Source organism: Takifugu rubripes, chromosome 11 (assembly GCF_901000725.2).
Source record: "Takifugu rubripes chromosome 11, fTakRub1.2, whole genome shotgun sequence".
NCBI classification, from domain to species: domain Eukaryota; kingdom Metazoa; phylum Chordata; class Actinopteri; order Tetraodontiformes; family Tetraodontidae; genus Takifugu; species Takifugu rubripes.
The window spans coordinates 11,474,516-11,496,061 of NC_042295.1; the positions used below are offsets into that span (position 1 = coordinate 11,474,516).

At 47.4% G+C, this 21,546-nt stretch overlaps 1 protein-coding gene across 1 annotated transcript; it reads right to left on the reverse strand.

Moving 5' to 3' along the window:
- Nucleotides 1–315: 315 nt before the first annotated feature.
- Nucleotides 316–21,223, reverse strand: traf4a (tnf receptor-associated factor 4a). The gene is made up of 7 exons (XM_003968539.3): nucleotides 21,081–21,223; nucleotides 6,011–6,062; nucleotides 4,303–4,407; nucleotides 4,001–4,162; nucleotides 3,329–3,490; nucleotides 3,062–3,217; nucleotides 316–2,895 (listed from the first exon to the last, which is right to left on the reverse strand). The coding sequence occupies exons 1-7, from the start codon at nucleotides 21,221–21,223 to the stop codon at nucleotides 2,263–2,265; spliced, it is 1,413 nt and encodes a 470-aa protein (XP_003968588.1). The 3' UTR covers nucleotides 316–2,262.
- Nucleotides 21,224–21,546: the final 323 nt, after the last annotated feature.

Genomic DNA, 21,546 nt, shown 5'->3' on the forward strand with positions numbered 1-21,546 from the left:
TGCGCCGCTCCGCTTCCCTGTGTCCCAAACCGGAATACAAGGAGGTGGACGAGGGGACACATTTGCCTCTAACCCAGATCACACGGCGAGAGGAAAGTCAAACAAATTTTTTTGTGGGGTTTGGCTTCACTTTTAAGAAACAAACGAAACAGTTATAACAGTATTGTGAACTTAATACTAAAATCTAAGTTCCCCATGATGCCATTAAGAGACAAAGCAGTAGATGGATAGATGATCTGAGTTACCTTGTACAACATACAACAAAATACAAAAGGTTGTGGTAAATATGCAATTAAATACTAAATGCTAACACAATGATAATATAAGGTTTTTTATTTCAATTAAGAAATTGACAAGCACTCATCAATCAACATATTAAAATATTTTTGCCATCTGTGCACACTCACATGACACCTAAAATAAATACTTTGACGTGATAACACAGAGTATGTGAGGCTCAAAACACAAGTACAAATTATCCAAACGTCCAAGAGATGAAAATTCCGAAAGTCAACCCCGACTCTCCAACAAAAGTGTTTGTATAAAACAGCTAAGCATTTTTAAAAATACAGAATCTTACAAAAAAGTTGTTTTTTTTTTGTTTTTTAAATCTGGTTTCTTTGAATCACTGTAAAATATCAGCTGGTATCGTGACGGGAAATCATATAAGTTTCCGTGGATGATAAGAAAGAGACAGAATGTGCTTCTGCATTTGTACATTTGTATTCACAAACATCGGAATCGTAGACGCCCTCTGACGCGATGCCTCCAAAAGCCCGGCAATCGCCACAATGTTTGACGCTGGTGTAGTGCATCAACGATCTCCATTTCCAACAATAAAGGGTCCACGGTGTTAAAAACAACGTACTTCACAGCCAAGTCTTTATTGTCCTCCAACAGCCTTCACATTTTCCATATATAAAAACAGTCCTAAAAAAACAAAAAAACGCTCTTTCTGAAAATTCTTCTAATATAAATGGTCCTTAAAAGAGTAGCCACCAAGGGGAGAGGGTTTCAAGAATGCAGGTTACAGTACCAGAATGTGGTCCGGGTGGATGCACGTGAAGCATGCATGTGTTGGAGTAGTCCTGTTCCTCCCCAAAAACCTCATGCGAAGACGTACTTTATAAAAAGGCCACATTGCTTTTTCCTTCACCGACAGTTTCCTCTCGCACTCAGACCTCTTTGCTCACGCTGCTCATGTGAAGACTGACAAAAGGTGCTTTTTTCCTCCATCACAGGGCTCTCAGCAACACGCACGCCGACCTGCGTAGTCGTCAGACAGACTGCTTCGGTCACACGGCGGGTTCGAACGACTGACAGCATTTCACATCCGTAGCTTCACTGTTGTTGTTTTTACATAAGCCAAGATGATGAAGATGAGAATCTAATTTTCAGCTTTGAGTTTGTTGAATATGGACCAACAGCTAGCCGCTAGTTTGCTAACCCGCCCATACTGGAAATCATACAAATACTTATTTGACAACGTCAAATGGGGGGGAAAAAAAATCTGATTTCCTAGCAGGTGGGGGGTTGTGTTATAGTCATTATGGCGGCTCCTTGGAGGATGTTCCTCTTAAATTAATGCATTCCTGGGCGCTCTGCGTAGCTCCAAACTGAATATACAGACTCCTTTAAATGCAACGGATATTCCCTTGAACACATGAACAATTCAGAGGTTGATGCTTCATGTCTTACACCTACGAACACAATGTTTGACGTTTATGCGTGGTGACACTTACAAACAGTCCGAGGGGCTCGCGGGATCTACAGAAGTAAGTTATATGAGCATGTAAACAAAAGGCTTGAGTCTGCTGAGCCCCTTCCATCTTAAACGGGATGTTCCTGGACAGCTCTTCTCTAACCCTGGAGGCTTAGTCCAGCTCTTCGTCCCCCCCCCCGACGTTACAGCGTATCCGTAGTTTTATACATTTACGCCGCAGAAACAACCAAAACATAACTTAAGATAAACTCTAGGCACTGTTTGATTTCCAAGGCTTTTGTTGCAGAATGTGTTAAATGGTCAAAAAACCCAACAAAAATCTAGTAGAAAATCCAAAACAAGAAACAGAGAGTGATGGTTCTGCAGACCCAACACTGTCTCCTCTGTGAAACATCTACTGCAGGTCCTCCGAGGCTCAGGCAGCCAAACAGACTTCAAGCTACTTGGTGGAGAGGCTGTCGGGGTAGAAAAGTATCTAAAGGGTAAGTGTGTAGCAGTTTTAAAAGTCAAGAGCCACGTCCTTCTCCTCGTCGAACGTCTTAAGCCATTATTTTCTGGGGGATCTCTATAGAGGCCTTTATGAAGATGCAGTTGTCTCGTACGTAGTTCCTCTTCTTGATCTCCTCGTGCGAGATGAACTTGGGGTAGCCGAAGCCCAGGGTGCTCTCGTCCAGCGAGTTCCTGGTGCTGCTGGGTTTCTGGAAGTTCTTCCAGTTGGGATCTGGGTTGAACGTTTCAGTGATGTGCTGGGGTTTGGAGAGCGAGGGGTCGCTCTGGTCCAGGAGGGAGAAAGTCACCTTATAGGAGAAAGGCCACTCCAGCAGGTTGTCGTACTCTCCGGGCAACACGCGGATGTAGACGGAGAGGTGGGAGCCTTCACCGCTGCCATTGCCATTGAGGAAGGCCGACACTTGGAGCTTGTAGCCATAGCGGTGAGTGTAGAACGGGGGGCTGAAGAACTCGTGATTACTTCGGATTTTGGCCTCCTGAAGTTTGCGGGAATAGTCATTGAGCTTCCAGATGAGGATGCCGTCATGGCCGACGGACAACTCCTCCATCTCCCTCCGCAGCTCCAGGATCTCCTGGCGTTGACGCCCCACTAGGTTGCACATCATGGTCAGGTGAGACTTAGTGGTGTCTTCCAGGTGACGACCGATAGCCAGTTTAGGGCACTGCGGAAGAGACGAGAAAGCGATTAAAGCACAAGCTGATGACGAGCGGATTTAACCCATGACCACCCGCTGTGTACAAGTTGATGCAAACATCTGTTCATTACACAAAATCTGACACATCTTGAGGCTACAGAAGACGTAATTTCCATCGTACAGTGTGTCTTACTCTGTGTTTGCAGCCTGCATCTTTGAAGGGGCAGAGGACGAGAGCACTGCCGCAGTTGTCCTTCACATGGTTAGCAAGGTCCTCGCGGGCGATGTTGGGTGTCCCACACTGGTTCGGACACTGGACGGGAAACCGAGGGCAGTGGTACTGGTGGTTCTGCAGGAGAAAGAGCGTGGTAAGAGCGGTAAGACTGGACGACAGCAGGAGGAATAGGACGTTCTCTACACATGTCCTCATTTGAACTGTTTGAGTGGACGATGGACTGACCTGGATGGTATCAAAGACAAACTCCTTGCTGCAGTACTTGCACGGCTGCGTGCGCTTGGGACACTCCGCCATGCCGTGCTGGGACAGTAGCCGACGCATCATCCTCGCCCCGCACTTATTCTCACAGTAAACGCTCTCTTGAGGACACACACCCTGGTGATTCTGGTGAAAAAATATCCACAATTTTAAAGCACATTCAAGGAATCAAACAATCTCTGTCTGCTGCGTAATAAATGGGACACCAGCCTGTCTGTTATACTCCAGTTTCAGCGATCAGGAGTTTTGAAAAATTCTTGAATTATGCACAGCTATTAACACATAGTGTAATTCCAATGTGAAAGCCAAAAACTTGGGTTATAATGCCCCCGTAAGTGTTGCCGGGGCAGAAAATGTGGGCCAGAGTCAACAGAGGTGGGAGAACGATGATGGAGGTGCAATTCTGAGCTCCCATTCTGGGCATGAAAGAGGCAGTCAAGGCTTGATTTCTTCCACGAGCACACGTGCTATTTCAAAAGAGGGCAGTGGGAGCTCCTGCTGCTTTTATTACAAAGATTTCTTTCATATGGGAACGGGAATTACGTGGCACATGTTGGGTTGTTTATGGCAGAATCCTGCTGTGTTGCAGAAAAGCGGGATGAAAACACAGAGACACACAAGAGGTTTGAAGCTTACCTCGTAGGCTTCGCCGGTGAACTCGCTGCCACAGAACTCGCACTTGACCTTGCGCTTGGGGCAGTCGTGCTGCAGGTGGTCGGGCAAGTCGCGGCGCGTCAGCTTGACGGAGCAGCGATTGGGGCAAGGGATTACGTTGAAGGCGCAGGTGGAGAAGTGGCCCTAAAGTGGATATAATCATAGAGACGCCATTAGACTCAAATCCACCTACGTATTTCCAGAACGGGGGTGGCGGGAGGAGGAGGGCGGCAACAGGAGCTGTAAGCTTTGATGAGCAAAGAAAGGATGTTGAAGCTCTTCACCTGCAGCTGCTTCATCTGGCCCGTCCAACGGCAGCCTTCCTCGCTGTGGATGCAGCGGATGGCCAGCGCTAGGATCTGCTGCTCCAGCTCCGGATCCGGGTAGATCTGAGGAAGCAAGACAGGAGCAACTCTTAAAAATATATTTTAAAAAATGGTGGTAATAGAATAGTTACTAATTGGATAATAATGCTTTTGGACCAGCTATGCTCATAAGAACAACATTTCCTTTGCTCACAGTCCTCAACAGTGAAATACAAAATACTGCTGATGCGACCTGCACGAAGCATTGGAAATCACAGATCCACTAGTTCTCATTTTTACAGTTAAGGTAACATAATTTATCAACACAGAATCGTGTTTTTATAGTCTCTTGCTCACTAAGCGATGAAGATGTGTCACGCTTCTGCCCAAATGGCACAAATCCTCCTCTACACTGCCGAGGATTTGCAGCTCTTCATCTCCATCCCCCCATGCAGTCACATGAGCACTGGACAAACAAGAAAAGCCACTTCCTCAAAATGTCACAAAGGCCCTCTAAACAAATAACAGCTCGCCGACAGCCCCTCTGCACACACGTGCCCCTGCGCAGAATCACGGCAGTCTTTTAGGAAATCATCCATGATAAAACACTTCCTTCTCTCTCTTTATCATAATGTAGATGCACGCTTGACTTGCTGCTCTCCACTTAAAGGCTGAAATTCGCTCACTTTTGCTGCCCTAATCACATTCTTTCAGGAGAAACAAAAGAGGGAAAAATCCTCTAAAGCAAACTGAATCCCTCTCTCATTGTTCCAGTCTCGGAATGTGCAGGGAAATGGCAATAATGACCTCTTAATAACTTAGTCTGAGGCAGCTCAGGGGGTTAAGCACTGAGGGAGCTCCAACCTGGGGCTTTACTCTGTCTGCTTCAGTCATTGTTGGGTTCAGACTTCAGCAGCACAATCCCATAATGACTGGGATGCTGTTCTGATGGAGCCAGCTTGTGTTTCTGCACCTTTTTGTAGGGAGCACTGCGATAGGAGAGGACCACCAGAGGACCACCAGGATGGAGGTGATTCACAGGCGGCTGCGAGCCGGTTAAATCCCAATCCCTGACGTGTGTCATGCGCACATCCTCCGTGAGTCCCTGCTATCGCAGGAGCCGCACGCACGGGGAGCTGCACTGAGCCTCGCTGCAGTTTTGGGTCAACCGCTCGATGGCTAATTCAGGCTAAGAATGTCTGGGTCCGTGGATGCATTGTCAAAAGCTGCCTAGAAACGGGGACAGTAATTTACTGTTCCGCTCATGACATCGTTTCACATTGAAGAGAGAGAGAGAGAGAGAGATCCTCTTACTCTGAAAGCAGACCCTATCTTGTCCCCCAGCACACAATCTGATTAACTGCCTTTAAAAAGAGCTCAGCTGAATTGTAGATACAGTTCTCTATTTTACAGAGATGGATTTATTTTAGGAGGGGGAAAAAAAATGCTGTCGCTCTACTTTCCCACTGAAATTAAAGTGATTCTCTGGCTCTGGGTTTAAGGATTACCGCTTACACATCATCAAATATAAAAAAAAAAAAATCCTGCAGCCTCTCGTGATGTATGGACACGATTATGAATATTAAAAGAGACAGTCAGTCAGACTCATGGTGTGTTTACAGATGTAGTGGACAAAAATCCTGATTTAGCCTCTTTGTCGCTGTTAGCATAGTCAGAGGAATTGTACCTTGGCGTAGTCCAACGGCAGCTGGTCCTCTGGACACTTGAAGACGCCCTCGCTGCAAAAAACACAGCAAAAAGGTTTTGTCAGTATCGTAATAAGTCTCAAAAACACACATAAAAATCACGACCAAAGAAAAATACCTTAACAGCCAACCACAGACGCTTCTAAAACCACATACAGTCATAAAACCCTACTAAGAATAGCAAGAAAGGGACTCATCTGACAGTCTCCCAGCTCAATGTTTCACATTCTTACTTTTATTCTGCCTCTTCAAACAGCCTTAATGACAGAAAACTCATCTCACACGCTCACAGCCGTCAGATCATGGAGAGACGGGCTATGCTGACTGGCTCTTTAATCTTTTTTTACCCGCAGATGATTCATCTGCACTGGATTTTACTCCTACGAGGGAGCCAAAGTTACAAGTTTCAATCCGGCTGGATGTGTGAGGAGATAACTGGTGATCCTCTTCCCAGCTGCTTTCGCAGTTGCTCACGCCGCTCAGACAATGGCTCATTTTAGCCCCTCATCTTCTGCAGTTTAAATGAAGATACGCCACTTTCAAAGGGCCTCTGTTCCCCGACAATGAGGCAGTGTAGAACCCCTCTTCCTGCTCCGGGGTGCTCCTCAGGAGTAACACATTTCTGCTCTGTGAGAGTAAGTTTTTCTTCCCTCTAGCCGTTAAACACAAAACAAAACCCCTTTTTTTCCCCTCGCAGACTCCATGCAAAGGAGTCCACTCACATCTGTCTCAGGGCCAGATGAGCGTGGCACGCTCATAACATCTAACAACACTGATGTCATCATTAAATATTCACACTTTTAAATAATACAGAAGCTGCAATGAGCTGCTACGGAGCCCGAAACCGACAGTAGCGTAGTAGTAGTGCATACAAACGGCACCAGTCGCTGCAGGTCCGGAATCTGGTTTCACATCTGGTTAGTTGATTCATCTTTCGGTCGCACCCAAACCCCAAAAACCAAAATGATTCACATTACATCCCCAACATTTTTGTGTTGAGAGGACGGATGCAGAAGAAAATGAAAATATTATCTTTATGTGTTCTTATTATGGATTAAATGTCTCATTGGGTGGTTTTATTTTCCATGACGTGCACATTTACTGCTAGATCACACATAAAAACGGGAACATACCATAAATAATCTGTAACAACATCCCGTCCATTGTTCATTTTTACTGGAGATTTAGGTCTGAAACTGCACACCAGTAGAGATGAACAAAGACAGCTCGGATGGAACGCGCCCTGAGGCTGGATCTGACATCGTGGCCTCAATAGTGCTAAAATTGTATTTAAAACAATTAAAGGATGACCATGTGAAAGCAGCATCTGTTTTTATTTAATCGGGCTGCCACGTCATATGACCGTCACATGCTCTCGGAGTCCAGGGAACATGTCAGAGGACAAGGGACCGTGGGTGTTGTGCCGCCGTCCAGCCAGCAGCCAAAGAGCATGTGTCAAGCAGAGGGGGGGGGCAAGTCTTGATGAAAGGAGGGGGGTGGTTAATGCATGACGAGACAGCAGTAATTCTCCTCCATTAGGGTCACTGTGTCAGCAGGGAGCTGAAGACCAATTAACAAGCCACAACGGGCTATAAAGAGGGTCAATCGATTAGAGGACAGTCGGCCCAGTCAGCAGCTCGTGTGCAGCGCGGAGCCATTACTCATCGCTGCCGCCGCAGAGGAGTCCTCGCTCCGCGTGGAGGGCTAACCGCGCCGCGAGAAGAGATGGGAAGCGACGGGTCCCGAGCCGAGAGCGGGGGGGGGGGGGGGGGCACGGCCCGGGGCCTCCATCCTAGCCCAGGACCCGTGTCTGACGCACAAAGAGGCGGACAGGCGAAAAGAGCCTCGTCACAGACTGTCAGGACGATTCCTCCCTGTTTGCAGAGAGGTTCCCGCTTCAGAGAGCGCTGCTGGCTCCAAGCGCCCAGAAACTTGATGAGTTTTAGCCACAAAAGGCGGAGAAGGCTCCTCCTCTGTCCCCATCTAAAACTTTTCCTGAAGTACTGAAGTAAATAGTATTGTTTTAGTTCTGATTCTAACATATTGCTTTAAAATGAGCCCTTTTTCACACAAATCACAGAATTCTACTACAGTGAACCCCCCCAACAATAAAGGTCATGGCGAGAGGGGTGGAGCTCCAGACAGCGCCACAAACAGCCCACCAACTCATTAAAGTTTCATTGCCTCCCTCCGTTTCCTCCGTGGACGTTCAGCAGCAGCTCAGCTTTCGACACATCGCCGTTTCAACCACCTCAAATTTCCAAACTTTCTACAAACCCCCTCTGGAGGGGAAATCTTCCCAGTAGTCCAAACCCGTCATCGCCGAGGACCTCGGCCGCCTCCCATTTCCCACTCTCTTTGTTCCAGAGGCCTTGAAATTGTCTTTTCAGCCAGAGATTAAGCCGCCATCCATTCACGCAGCTGCTACCATGAGGACAGCCGTCACAACATGCCTCGTCACTCCGAGCGCAGGCCATGACAGGCAGACGGTGAGACGTACACAAACCCCTCGGGCTTAATCTGGGAGGAGAGGAGTTTTTTCCAATGACAGTTATGCCCCTGAAGGCAGCGCGGAGGAGGTGTGTTGGCGACAGAGGCTGCAGAGTGACCTTGAAAGCTGCTCTGCGTTAACTAACAGGAAGGCCGCCATACAAACCTCCACGGTTTTATCAGAAGGGGCACTTCAAGATCCACAGTGAGCTAAAACGATTGGAAAGCTAAACCACTTTGGAGTGTTCGTGTCGGTGGCACGAACACATTTCAAGACGCGCTCGGTGGCATCGGCAACCTTGACTGAACTGCTGTCTTTTCAGCGTCTCGCTTCTTTCACAACGACCAACAAACAAATGAAAAAGTCACAACCATTTCTTCACATTTACAGGCTATTTCCATTCCAGGATGATAGTGTTGGAAGGCTGATTGTTACAGTACAAACTCTATTGCATTTGCCTCTAATTAGCCGGATTGATTATCTGGACTGTGAACATTTGCATCCGATCATCGTGTGTCATCAAGAGCAGAGGAAATGATGATGACGACGAAGAAGAATCTGACTCTGATGATATTCCACACATTTCTATTCTTTCCCCTATTTATTAGAAAAAAACTTATACCAGTTTTCCTCTGACTAAACTAGCAGCTTCGGAAATTTAATTACTCCACAGAGACAAAGCAAAACGCCTTTTCCAAAGATTTAATAGTCTATTTTGATGTATTCCCAGCGGTCCCTGGTGCCGTCTCCCTGCAGCCCACAGTTTGTTTTCACTTCTACCAAATGAAAATGGAGGACATGCCTGCAGCTTTTCTGTAGCCTCAACCATGTATATTCACTGCAGGATAAAAGCAGTGTTATCATATTGCAACTCTAAATTCAAGTATGGAATTGGGACACAGCCCGAAGTCTCTAACTACTCTTACTTTAATGCTGCAGAGCCAGTTTGCCTTCTTCCTCCTGATAACCCAGATTAGTGCGTTTAAACCGCCTATCAGGCGACAGAATGAAACTGGAGGTGGCGTCTCGGTCTGTGGAACCCGATACACCTCGTCTGGCTTTGCGCCGAGCTGCCAGCAGCCCTTTTGTTTGTGTGACGGGAGGGACGGCTTCAACTTTCACAGGAGTGTGATGACACATCAGCCCACAGGTGGATGGACGGCTCACACCAGGCATCCTGCGTGGGACGCTTTGACACTGCAGTTTGTGCGGTATGTCATACCGACAAAGTAAACGCTGCATAGCTGCATCGCAGGGCATTCTTTTGAGAATAAGCACCTTTTGTATTTGCGTAAACGATGACGTTCTCTTCAACCGCTGAAAGGAAGGTGATGATCTTGTTCAGCAAATCAGTTTCACAATCAGCCGCTAATGTAAAATAATCACTATAATTATCTTGTTTTAACAGGTTTACATTTAAAATGAGCATAAACAAGCATGGGCTCTGTCACAAGCGAATGCTATCTTGCAAAATAGCATGAGTACTACTACTACTACGACTACTACTACTACTACTAATAATAATAATAGCATTCTCTCAACCATGCTAAGAGCTAATGATAGCATGATGACAGTAAAATGAGGACAGAAAGGGAACTTAAATAACTTAAATAACACATCAGTGAGCAAGCCTAAGCAGGTTAGCATTATGTTTGTTTAGTCGTTTTATGTTTTAGGTTGAAATAATTCCCCCGTTTGGGGGGAGCTTGAGCTGCTTTTCTAATAAAAACTCCTACATTATCTGAGGTCATCAACCCAGTCCAACAAAACACATAATCCAGCCAGGTTTTCTGACCCACCAGGTAGGTCACTGCTCTTACAAAGACAACTGGGATTCCAGGGAAAAGCGACTGGAGTTCGGGGGCTCATAATATACAGCTGTATATTATAAATAAAAGAAATAAGTAATCAATGAATAATGACAATAAGCCTGCACGTGTTACTCAAATGCATGATTTGAGTTTGGAAGCTTGAGACACCTGTAATATCCAGCCAGACCTCCTCTGCTTGTCACTACCGGCCCCTGGCAGCTGCTTCATGTGAAGTAACAATGGCTGACAGTCTGCAGGTCATGGCCATCAACAAGACGGAAATAAATTACATGTGATTTGGTGTCAGACAACCAGAACAAAACAAAAAAAAAAGGCGGGCGGAAAAATGAAACAGCCTCCTGCTGCGATGAAGCACAATCGAACAACCCAGGATGAGTTGCACACTTTAAGTGTAGTTTTAAGGGTTTTTCTTATCCTCACAAATAGTCTGTTGCTCTGCCAAACCAGGGAAAATGATGCAAGGCGAGGAAAGGCACTACTACTGTTTGTGTGGGATGATGTCTGGCCTCTTTCCCTGGCTACATCTTCAGCACCCCACATTAAACACCCACTGGGACCAAATGTGGACAAAGATAGAAAAACCACTACTGTGAGGCCAAATGTGAAGCCATGAAGGCTACTACTGGGACGCTTCTGTTCTATGTTTTTTCAAATATTTCTACAATCACGCAAGTAAAACGATAAATCCTCACAGTCAGGACACCTGAGGCCAGCCTCGCTCGCCGCTTATGTAATGATATTCATTTCGCCCTGCAGTTTGGTCCGATGTGCACGAGTCCTCTAACAAAGTCTCTGTGTGTATTTCTTTAATATCAGTTTTGCAGCAGCAAATAAAGAGCCGCATCACTGTGTAGCGTAGTGCATCTCTGATTACGCTTCCTAACTCGCTGGCAACGCAAATAAGAGGCGAGGAGGAAAAGGTAAGGCCAGGGCGGAAAAGAGCAGCTATCTGCGGGCTGATCATGAGAGATTCCATAATCCATCCTCAAGCGCACGAGCGGGGCAGACCACACTTGCAAGTATTTATAATCCCCTCGCACTGTCCTCCACCATCGGTGTGACTGGGCTCCGGCGCAGACTCTTAGAACCGATGGTGGGGTTAGATAAGGTAAGATAACATGCTAATCCGGTTAGTTTCAGCTCTTTTCACAGCCCTCGCGAATTCAATACATATTTAAAATGTTTAGAAATTCCTGACACACTTTTTGGGGGGCGATAACGCACAAATATCTATGTTTATCGCCCCGAGCCCTACTGCAAATCATTTAGCTAAGCTTACCTCCTGCTGGGGGATTTGGTGGATTCTGATCCTGTTAGAAATGGAGGGAGATAACAAATTTAATGCGATCTATGCACAAATTTGCACCTACAGCCGACACGTTGTTTTAGACATGCTTGGCTGGTGATGAAAATACACAAAACAATGGCCCAGAAAGCAGTTGGCACTTTTGTTTCCCCCGATTATACACTGCAGGAGGCAGAGGAAAATCAATCCACTTTAATTAAGCGCTGCAGGGGTGGGGGAGTTTGAGTGAGAGTAGTTTACCCCATCAGTCATACCAGGTCCGGAGCTCATGTATGCATGAGTGCAGTCCCCCCTCACCCACACACCATGCAGGAAAGAAAACACCACTCAGAGGTGTCCGCAGACACAGCCACATTAAAGAGAAAAGGGGCGCTTCAAAAGAGGTGCCTCACATTTGATGTGACTGAAGGGCAGTTTGTGGAGGCCCAGAGATCAATGAGAGTCCCGAGCTTTAACACACTGCACATATGAAAAGGACCTGCTGCTCAGAGAAAAGGTGCTAAAAAGTGCCCTGAAAGTCTGCAGCAGGTGTGAAATGCCCCACTCTCTGTTTTACTGGCCGCTGTTACGCACATGTGAAAATCCAAATGATTCAAAACACGAGACTGGGATTCGTTGGCCAAACGGAGGCAGCCGCACGCTTGGAAATCCGTCAGACGCGCAAATTCTCACCCTTTAATCGGCCGGGCTAATTTTAGCTCCATCTCACAGGGCAGATTTCTGCTTAAAAAAAGGGGTGAGCTTCAGCGACGGCAGGCTGCCTTCGAGGAGCTGCGGTGCTGCCACTAATCCTGCGGAACGCCTTTACAGGATGGAGGGGCTCCGAGGCTGCCAAAGCTCTGCCTGGCCTATTAGAGAACAGCTGAGTGCCAACTGTACGCATACGGCTGGGGCAGGCTGTAGCAGGCACAGCCGCCCGATGAATCAGCTGTAGGAGACACAGTGATTAAAGCTGCAATGCTAACAAGTGTAGCAATGTGCTACAGGCTAACGCACAAGCTGTAAAATTAGCAGAGAATGCGCGTTTTCAAGGATTTTTGCAAACACACTTGCTCATTTCTTTGAAATTGCCCAGAATCTTGAGCACCAGTTTTCATATTTGGGCTCCACATGCGTTTAAAATCTTGCTTGATGACAGTAAATCCCACCTCCTGCAGTAAGAGCCTGCACCGCCTAATTAGCTTAACTTAGAGACCAGGAAAAGTGGCGCGGCGCTTACCTGGCTCTGCTCGGCCAGCATTTCAAAGGTCACTCACTCACACATTTCATCTCCTTTTAATCTCCATAAAAAAAATCTGGATCCAACTGCTTGCTAAAAGTCCATCTTTCAGTTTTCCAGCACTTTTTGTTCTTTATTATGCTTCAAGTTATTCTGCCAGATGGCTGATAAGGAGGTCAAGAGGTTAATTCCCTGCAAATCCAGGGAAGTACGCACAGTACTGCATACAGTTTCATTTTTGTCACACAGCAATGCCAAAATACCACATTCACGTGGCCAATTATGGTCAATTATGGTTGTGTCACAATATTGGCAGTCTTGTGGCAAAAGCAGGAGCAATGTCCTGCTGGCATGTTCATGGAATGTTGTTTTATGACTGCCATGACCTCTCAGATCTGTTTCACCCACCCCAGAAGCCAGAGGTGACATATCGCCTCTAATGAGAGTTTACGCCGCCTTTGGCAAAGCATCAATCAGAGGTGCTTGAAGATAAAAGTTTGGGGATTTTTCAAGCACCTTGAGCCACACCAGCACGTTCCACCGAAGGAGAAGAGGTGGAAAAACGATCTCTGAACGAGCCGACAAGGGGGAAAAAAAGCTGATCACAGCACATTCTTCCATCAGAGCCGGGGGGCACTGGACAGACCAGTGAGCAGATTATCTCGCCTCATTTCTGCATCACATCCACTGCAACCAGGAGTAGCAGGTGGGCTGTGCAGATAATCCGCCCCCCCCCCACCACTGCTGACCACTAACTTATGGAAGCAGATCTTGCTGCACCTGTTCACCCAGTAGATCTGGACCACGTCAACCCTCCCAATGTTCTGCCACTGTGGATAGAGACACATCTGGCAGAGCCGATGCTGGATGGTTCTTCTGTACACACACACACACACACCTCGCTGCACCTATGTGTGCAGGAGATAATAGGTGTGGGCAAACCATTATCAGGGAGTTATTTTAGTCAGTCTCACAAAAACACTCCTGGGAAAAATGAACTCTGTCTTCTGTCACACCTGCAATTAGCTGGAGGAAGTTCAACGCTCCGTCATTAAAACGGAAGTGAAGCATGTGGGTGCATCACCGCCACACCTCCACCATATGGATGCTGGCACTGATGTCTGATAACAATTTGGATCCTCCCCCGTCAAAGCTTGCGACCTGCCCCGGCGTGATTCACCGTCATGGCGGCGTGTCATGACTCATTGCCTGGTTTTTTCCCTCCCAGACGAACCACCGCGTTACATAACGCCGACTTCCACATCACCAAACCGCAGGCGATAAAGCTCCTTTTCCCGATCCGTCAGCGTGCGAGGCGTGCACAACACCGGCGGCGACAATTTTAGGCTGGCCGCTTCTGTGTCCATGGTAACGTGGAAGATAAGGCGGGCGCTGTTCAGGTGTGTCCTGAGCGAATAGTTGGCAGACAGCGAGCGCAGGCAGACACATGCAGCAGTAAACATTTGCCGGCTGCTTCTATCTGCAGCTGTAATCACATCTGCGTCTCCTGTTATCAGTCCGAATCTGTGAGCGTGTCCATCGAGGTCCGAAACAATGCAACAACACCCACCCACAGCCTGTTGGGGCCCTTCGCCGCCCGCCTGTGAGTCAGCTCGGAGCTACGCCTCCTGCAGTTGTCCACTCCTCAGCTGTGTGGATGCGCCTTCTTTGTTCAGCCCGGCGAGGGGCTGACGTCAAAATTGGCTCCTTTGTCTTAGAAGGCTGCATTGTTCTTCTACGGCACAAATTCTCCAACCTTCTTCTGTTGCTGGTGGCAACGCTTGAACCAAGTGTACGCTTTGGATATTATGTATATAATAAATGCATGTTGTTAGCATAGCAGTGTCATCAGCAGAGGCATAAAAGAAGTGGATTTATGTTTTATTTTTAGTATCATTTCTTGAGATGTGATCTCTTATAATGCTGAATAATTGCTTTTAAAACTAGTTTAGGCTATTTTCTTTCCAAATTTCTGCAGTTTGAGAGCAGAGAAAGTAGTAGGAAACAACAGCTCCCTCATCTTGAGCCAGCTGAACGATCCCACCGAACGAGCACCTGACAGAGGACTTCCTGCGAGTCCGGCCTTGGTGGGATCAATAGTGGGCTTGTGCAGGAGGAAAGAAGGCAACACTTGAGAGCATTAATGTGTTGACATATCCCAGAATGAGCTACGGGTGAGAGCGTGGGGACACAAGAGAGTCAGTGTGTTTGACCGAGCCATTGAGCTGTTTGGTTAAAGGACCGCCGCGGCAAACAGGCCAGCTGATGACAGGAAGACGGAAGAGCGCTGGCACGGAAGGGAGCTCTCAACACCGGTGGGAAAGAAAAAGGGCGGAAAGGATGAGCGGGCAAAGGGGGCAATGACCTTAATACTCATGTGCCCCTGCAGATATGGATATAATTCAGAGTGTGTTCACTTGAAGTGAGGGGCTTAACTGCTCTGCAGACACCTGTTTGGCTCTACAGAGGAGCCTTTCACTGAGGACAGGTGTCCCGGCTCGCTTCACCCGCGCTCTCCTCTCCGCAGCTGCTCCCCCCATTCAGGCCTCGGACACAGATTCCACACATGCCGGGCTGTCGGCTCGGCGACCGGTCGCAATGAAGATGCCTCCACTGCAGAGGCGCAACACAACACTCCAGAAAGATGAACACTGGGTTTCCAGAAGAAATACACCCAAATATGACCTCACCTCTCATGTTTTCTTCATATTTCTGGGTTCACACCTCAAATAATCAAATTCGCTCACAGATGATGGATTTGAGGGGTGCAATTACCAGACTGTCCACCTGGAATCATTTCCATGAACACGTGTGTATGTGTATGCAAGTGCGCAGCGAGACGGTTCAGTGGCCTGTGTGCAGGACAAGCAGACTGCAAACGTGCGCAGATGCAGCTGGGAGGAGTCGTGTTTTTAAACTGAAAATGTTTAAATAGCTGCTTCCAAACATGCCAGCTGCACACCTCTGGAGGTGCTGCGCAGTAGGGCGGTGGGCTGAGGCGTCGGGACTGGCATATGTTATGATAAAAACCCCTCTGAGCTGTTTTCACATAGCACACATAACTGCGCACGTGCAGTAGCCGTGCAGATCAGATCTGGGCCAACTGGCCGCTGACTCGCAGCAGAAGGGCCGGGTCTCATGGTCTGGTCCCAGCATGCTGGCTACACGAGGGGCTCCATGCTTCACCGCATAGCTAGAATGCTTGCCGTCTTTGTTGGGCCCAAAAGGCTGGGAGATTCATGCTGAAGGAGCGCTTCTAGAGGAGGGGCGAGTTGAGGCATGTCCTTACTGTATGAGTCAGGGCTGCTCTGCACACTTCTGCTCACTGTCAGTATATTGATTTAGAGCATTAAAATAAATCACTTTTGTTACCTGCGGGATAGAAAAAGGGCCAAACGTGCAGATAACGGTAGGACAAATGTGACCGGTGGACATGTTAATGTCAAAGGTCACGCCCAGATTAAACTTTGCGATGCACACAGCAAAGAAAGCCGACATTAAACAGTGAATATAGATGTTGTTGCATCCACGGCCTGGCCTTTAAGCCCTGTTAGCGTTTGCATTAGCGTCCGCGTCGCTGCCGCTGCCAGCCGGTTTTGTGGCTTAAATAAAAAAGGTTGGAGAGTCTTTCAGAAGTGCTGGATTGTCCTTGAACAGCTAAACTGCCTCTCAGCAGACAGATGATCTGACAGTGACACACAGAGTTGCTGTCAGGATGTGAGACTCTGAAATATCTCAGAGAGACTTTTCAATCGTTTTGTTTAAACGGCTCCTTTTTCTGCCTCTTTACATTCAAACACAGCTGTCAAAACACTTCTCTGCATTAGGGACCTCTGCAACTGCTTGAAATGAGGGCAGGGCACTGCTCTCACAGCGATTTGATCATCACAACAGCACCTTTCCGCTTCCCACCCGTAGATTAGCGGCGATCAACCCAACGTCTTAGTGTCTCTGGGCCTCGGAGGTCCGTCTAAAAGCGCAGAGAAGACAACAGCGAGGATGGTGGGCTTAGCTTGTTTCCTCTGCTGATTCATTTTGCTTTAAAATACTGTTTTCTTCGGCTGTTTACAGGTAAGCAGGATTAAAGAGTCACCCATCCTTTATTCTAGAGAGAAGTGTCGCATTCTGAGACTGTACTAATCCAGCCCCTTTTAGGTTCTAAGCAGGATTGTGGGTAGGAAATCTACCTTGACTTGACTTTTTAATGGCTGGCTGTATTTAAATGTAGGTAATTCCTAACATTGAAATGTCAGCATCCAGTTCTACAAAAAATCCATTGAGCTGTTTGTTTGGTTTACAAACCGGCTTCGCATTTATCCTCAAACTTTCATTAGCAGCTTGATTGTGTCGGTTTAAATACTTATAATATACTGGTCAGTAGGGACTGTTAATTAAATGTGATTTTCTCTATGATTGTATTACATTGTTTCCACTTTATTTCCTGATGTATCTTCTATGAGTATCCAGAGGAAACAAAGAGGTGACACAGAGGACACGAAATAAAGGACTTTAAAAGTCCTGCAAACCACAAAAGTGCACACTTCGGTGAAACTAGCTAAATGAGGACGGTTCTTTGGGCAGACAATTGCTGTTCTGTTCTTTGCACAAATCTCTATTTCCAAAGTTGGCAGCCGCACTGCAATGATACGTTGCTGCACCTTTTCAGCTCTGTAAACATGAAGATATCTGCCAACAGTGGCCTTGGTGCACATCTCACAGAGCCTGAAGGCTTTCGCTCAGCTCAACACAATGTCTCTGTGCACCGCTCCCCGACTATACAGAAGAACCCACAGAGCTCTCCGGATCTGGGCGAAAAAATGTCTTTGCTGTCTTTTAGGACACCTGCAGGAGACTGTGCATGTCCCTGTGATGGGACTTAAGGATGGCCGTGGCGACGGACACAGAGGCATTCATCAGCCATCCGTGGCGTGGCTCCCATTCAGACACAGACACCCACAGAGATACAAAGACCCAGCTGCTTTGAGCGGCAGACCTACACACAAGGCCGGACACCAACGCTCCGTTTGGCCCTTGAAGAGAAAGGTGGTTCTGTGTACCTCCCTCTGCACGCCCAGTGGACACAAGTGGACTCAGTGTGTGTTTAAAAGAGAAAAAAGTGGCTGAGATTTCCACGCTGTTGTGTCAGCCTACGTTTTAATCATGTATCACTCCTTTCTTCTAAACACCAGATGCTGGTGAAGGGATTTTAGTGGTGAGCAAAGTGGCTGCTAGCTCTGAAGGTAAATGGCAACGTCCTTTTCACAGTACCCCTCCAAAGAAAAAAGTTATTATAGCTTAAGCAACAAGAATAACATAGCATTTTGTATAATGTCACCTGCTAAAAAGACACATTGTAGTTAAAATGTGCTGAGAATCAGACGCCGCATGTCATACGGCCGTGGTTAGTTGCAGCTTTCTGAGAGGAAAGGGGACAAAAGGTGTCCTGGCCCTTAAAAATGTGTAAAAACTTTGGTTGCACTAGTGGAGTAATCACTCTACAAACCATAAATAGAGCAACGACATGAGGAAAAAGGAGGTTGCAAATGTAGTTTTGTCTTTACCTGCAAGAATGAGAGACAAAGGGGCGCAATTGCGTACAGTACATCACAGACAGAACTTAACACACTCCATTCTGCCTTCTTTGGAGTTCGTGGATATGAGAAAGCCTGAAGTTGCAAGTCGACAAAACACCCGTGGAGGCCGGAAGAAAGAGGCTCCCAGGCCAAACAAACAAGTTACATCCATGTCAAAGCTCTGCATCAGCCCCCCAGAGACGCCACTGTCACATCGTATGGCATTCCTGCGGTTTGAGAGACCGACCGGGCTCATGAGTCATGAGCCTTGGCACGTGCAGCACGGCCACAAGTCTCCAAGTATTAAACATCTGCTGTAGCAGCGGCCTGGCCGGTCAGTGCGTTACAGCAGCACGTGAAAGAAGCGCGGTTTAGCTTTCAGGGCTGGGCAGCATTTAGCCCGCAACTCTCCCTCCAACCCAGGGTTGCCTGCAAGACATTCCTCCCGGGGTGGAAACAAAGCCTTTAGCAATCACATGCTAACAGGAACGCTCCAGCCCATCAACACATTTAAGAAGGAACAATTTGTGCATTTCCTCAAGAGCCTCTGGGGGAAATTTTCACTTCATTCTGACAACTGCTGAGGTGCAAAGGAAACATTAATCTATGTCACAGCAGCTCAGCATGACTGAGAATTTCAGAACATAAAGAACCAGCTAATGCAGGTGGATGATATGGGGATTGTTTGGTTTTAGTGAATCTGTTGTATCGGGACACTAAAGTTTGAGGTCAGAGAGTTCAACCTTCATTATCTAACCATGACTGTCAGCTTCAATAAAGCCAGACCCTCCTCATGGAGGACCAACTGGGGGAGTTGGAACCGGCCTCCAGCGGCACACTTTCTTAATTAAAGAGGTGAGCGCGCCTCCGCCCTCCTCAGCTCCGGCTTTGTTTGGAATCGGTGGTGAAAGGAAGAGCTGCTGAAAAACCACCTGCTGTTCACACAACTGTTCGTCTGAGCGGTCCCCTCAGATCTTTAACTTCTTTGTTAGGAACTCTCAGAACTGAAGGCTGATACGAAGTACAAGACGGTGAGGACTGGAATAGCTCATGCTGATTTCTATACATTATACTGGAGGAAAAGCTGCTTCATCTGTCTAAAGAGTCATAATACAGCGCTCTGGTCGGGCCCCTGTCAAAGATTAACTGAGTAAATGATCAACAGAGGTGATTTATTATCTGAAAATTAATAAATAAAGTACCGGTTTGCATAATAGAGTGGTGTTTCTGTATGTGCTGAGGTGGTGTTCCATCCTGAGGTGATTCAGCTCAGACAGGGAGGAGTCCTGATCATACATCCTGATTACACAGAAACAGTTATTCAGCAAGAACTCCCAAAGTTGGGAAACCTCTCATAAACATCTGCGGGAGTCATAAAAGAATGAAGGTGGAGGCGAGCGGGACGAGGCGGGCGACCGAGCCCGTTGACCAGAAGCGAGCGTCGAGCCTCCCTCGCTATCTTTGCTCATCAGGCCTCCTGCTTTTCAAACAAATGCAGCTCGCTGGCGGTCGGAACGCCGCAGGAGGTTTCCCGATGACTCAGACTGCGAACCAGGAACTCACAACTGAATGGTTAACGTATTCTGGGCATGACCTTGCTTCTCTGACTCTCAACTAACAGTTTTATTGACGCACGTGGGATGTGTAAAAAGAAAAAAAACGAGTTGAAAAGAATGCATCAGACTTCCTACTCTGCTGATAATAACACGTTATTTCAATGAGCATCTTTCATTAATCATTTGCCTCTTTTATGCGTCCATATTGATCTTTCGGAGGAAGCAGAGACCATTTATTATTTTTAGGCTTTTAATTGATTATTAATTGGTGGAATAATAGTCAGAAACCTCTGTGGTAGACATGAACCTGCTTCTTTGTGTTGAAAAAAACAAAACAATGCGGGTCCCACTCGTGCACACATAGAAAAACAATCGATTTCCAATAGTGATCAATCAAATCTGTGTGTGAGGAGTGTGAAGACTCATCATGTGAGTTGGAGGACACAGTCTTCCTGCAGACAAAACAAAGACTTTCTTTCTGTGCTTCTTCACACAGACCTCAATGTCTCGCAGAGTAAGACCCCCCCCCCCCCACACACACCTTCTCCATCCCACAGACGCTTTTACCCCAGGGCAAAAAGACAGACAGGATGGGGAGACAGGGGCCCTCTGCAGGACACCAACACCACAACATGACAGATATTAACAGTAAATCCATTCATCCTGAATATTTAACGAGCTTTTAATAATGCACGAACGCAAACTAACGGCGCGGTTGGACATTAGCAGCATTTGCATCGTGGCAAGACCGCTTCCTCTGACCAGTGGATGATGCAGCCGTCACAGGGGAAAAAAAACAACATGTTTTTCCTCTGCAGAACAATGACAAGCTCCTGATAGACGCCTCCGTGAGACGTCGGTGGTGTCTTTCATGACGTTTTTCCTAAATAAATGAAGGTGAAATAGCCCCTGCAGGCCGGTCACGTGTTGTCGGGGTCATCACAACAATATTAATACACTAGGAGGCTGAGGAAAAGGTGAGGACACACCTACACATCCATTATTTACTGTCGCTCGACCGAAACTGGCTCCGGTATCGCCTGCCTCATGTGAGCACACAAACACACCGCGTACCTGAGGAATTCTTGCAGACAGGTGTCACAGAACCGATGTCCACAGGTAGACACTTGGACCGGCTCCCGCATCGCCTTGCTGCAGAGGGGACACTGGAAGCGCCTCTTCGGCTTCTCCAGGAACTTGTAATCAAACCCGGGCATGGCTGCACGGCGCGTCGGTATACGTCGGTCGGTTCTGCAGGTTAAAGGTAGCTGAACGTTCTCTGGGTCTCTCAGACAGCCCTCGGGAACCGGGGCTGTGTGGCTTCGCTGTTATTAAGCGGAGGAAGGCGTCATATCACGTCGTCTTCCGCAAAGCGACAGATCGGGAACGTGGGGGGGGGGGAGGCGCAGGTTTGTCCTTCCTGACAGCGGCAACGAACGGGGCTGCAGCGCCCGGGAGGGAAGCGATCTGAGGCGGGTTTAGTCCGCGGTGTGCAGGTTTGCAGCTCTGAGGGATTGTGGCCGTGTGTGGCCTGATCCTG

Coding starts and splice junctions, on each gene's coding strand:
- traf4a (XM_003968539.3), bottom strand. CDS start 21,223: ATGCCCGGGTTTGATTACAAGTTCCTGGAGAAGCCGAAGAGGCGCTTC. Junction 4,163..4,302: donor GCCAGATGAAGCAGCTGCAG/GTGAAGAGCTTC, acceptor TATCCACTTTAG/GGCCACTTCTCCACCTGCGC. Junction 3,491..4,000: donor TCACCGGCGAAGCCTACGAG/GTAAGCTTCAAA, acceptor TTTTTTCACCAG/AATCACCAGGGTGTGTGTCC.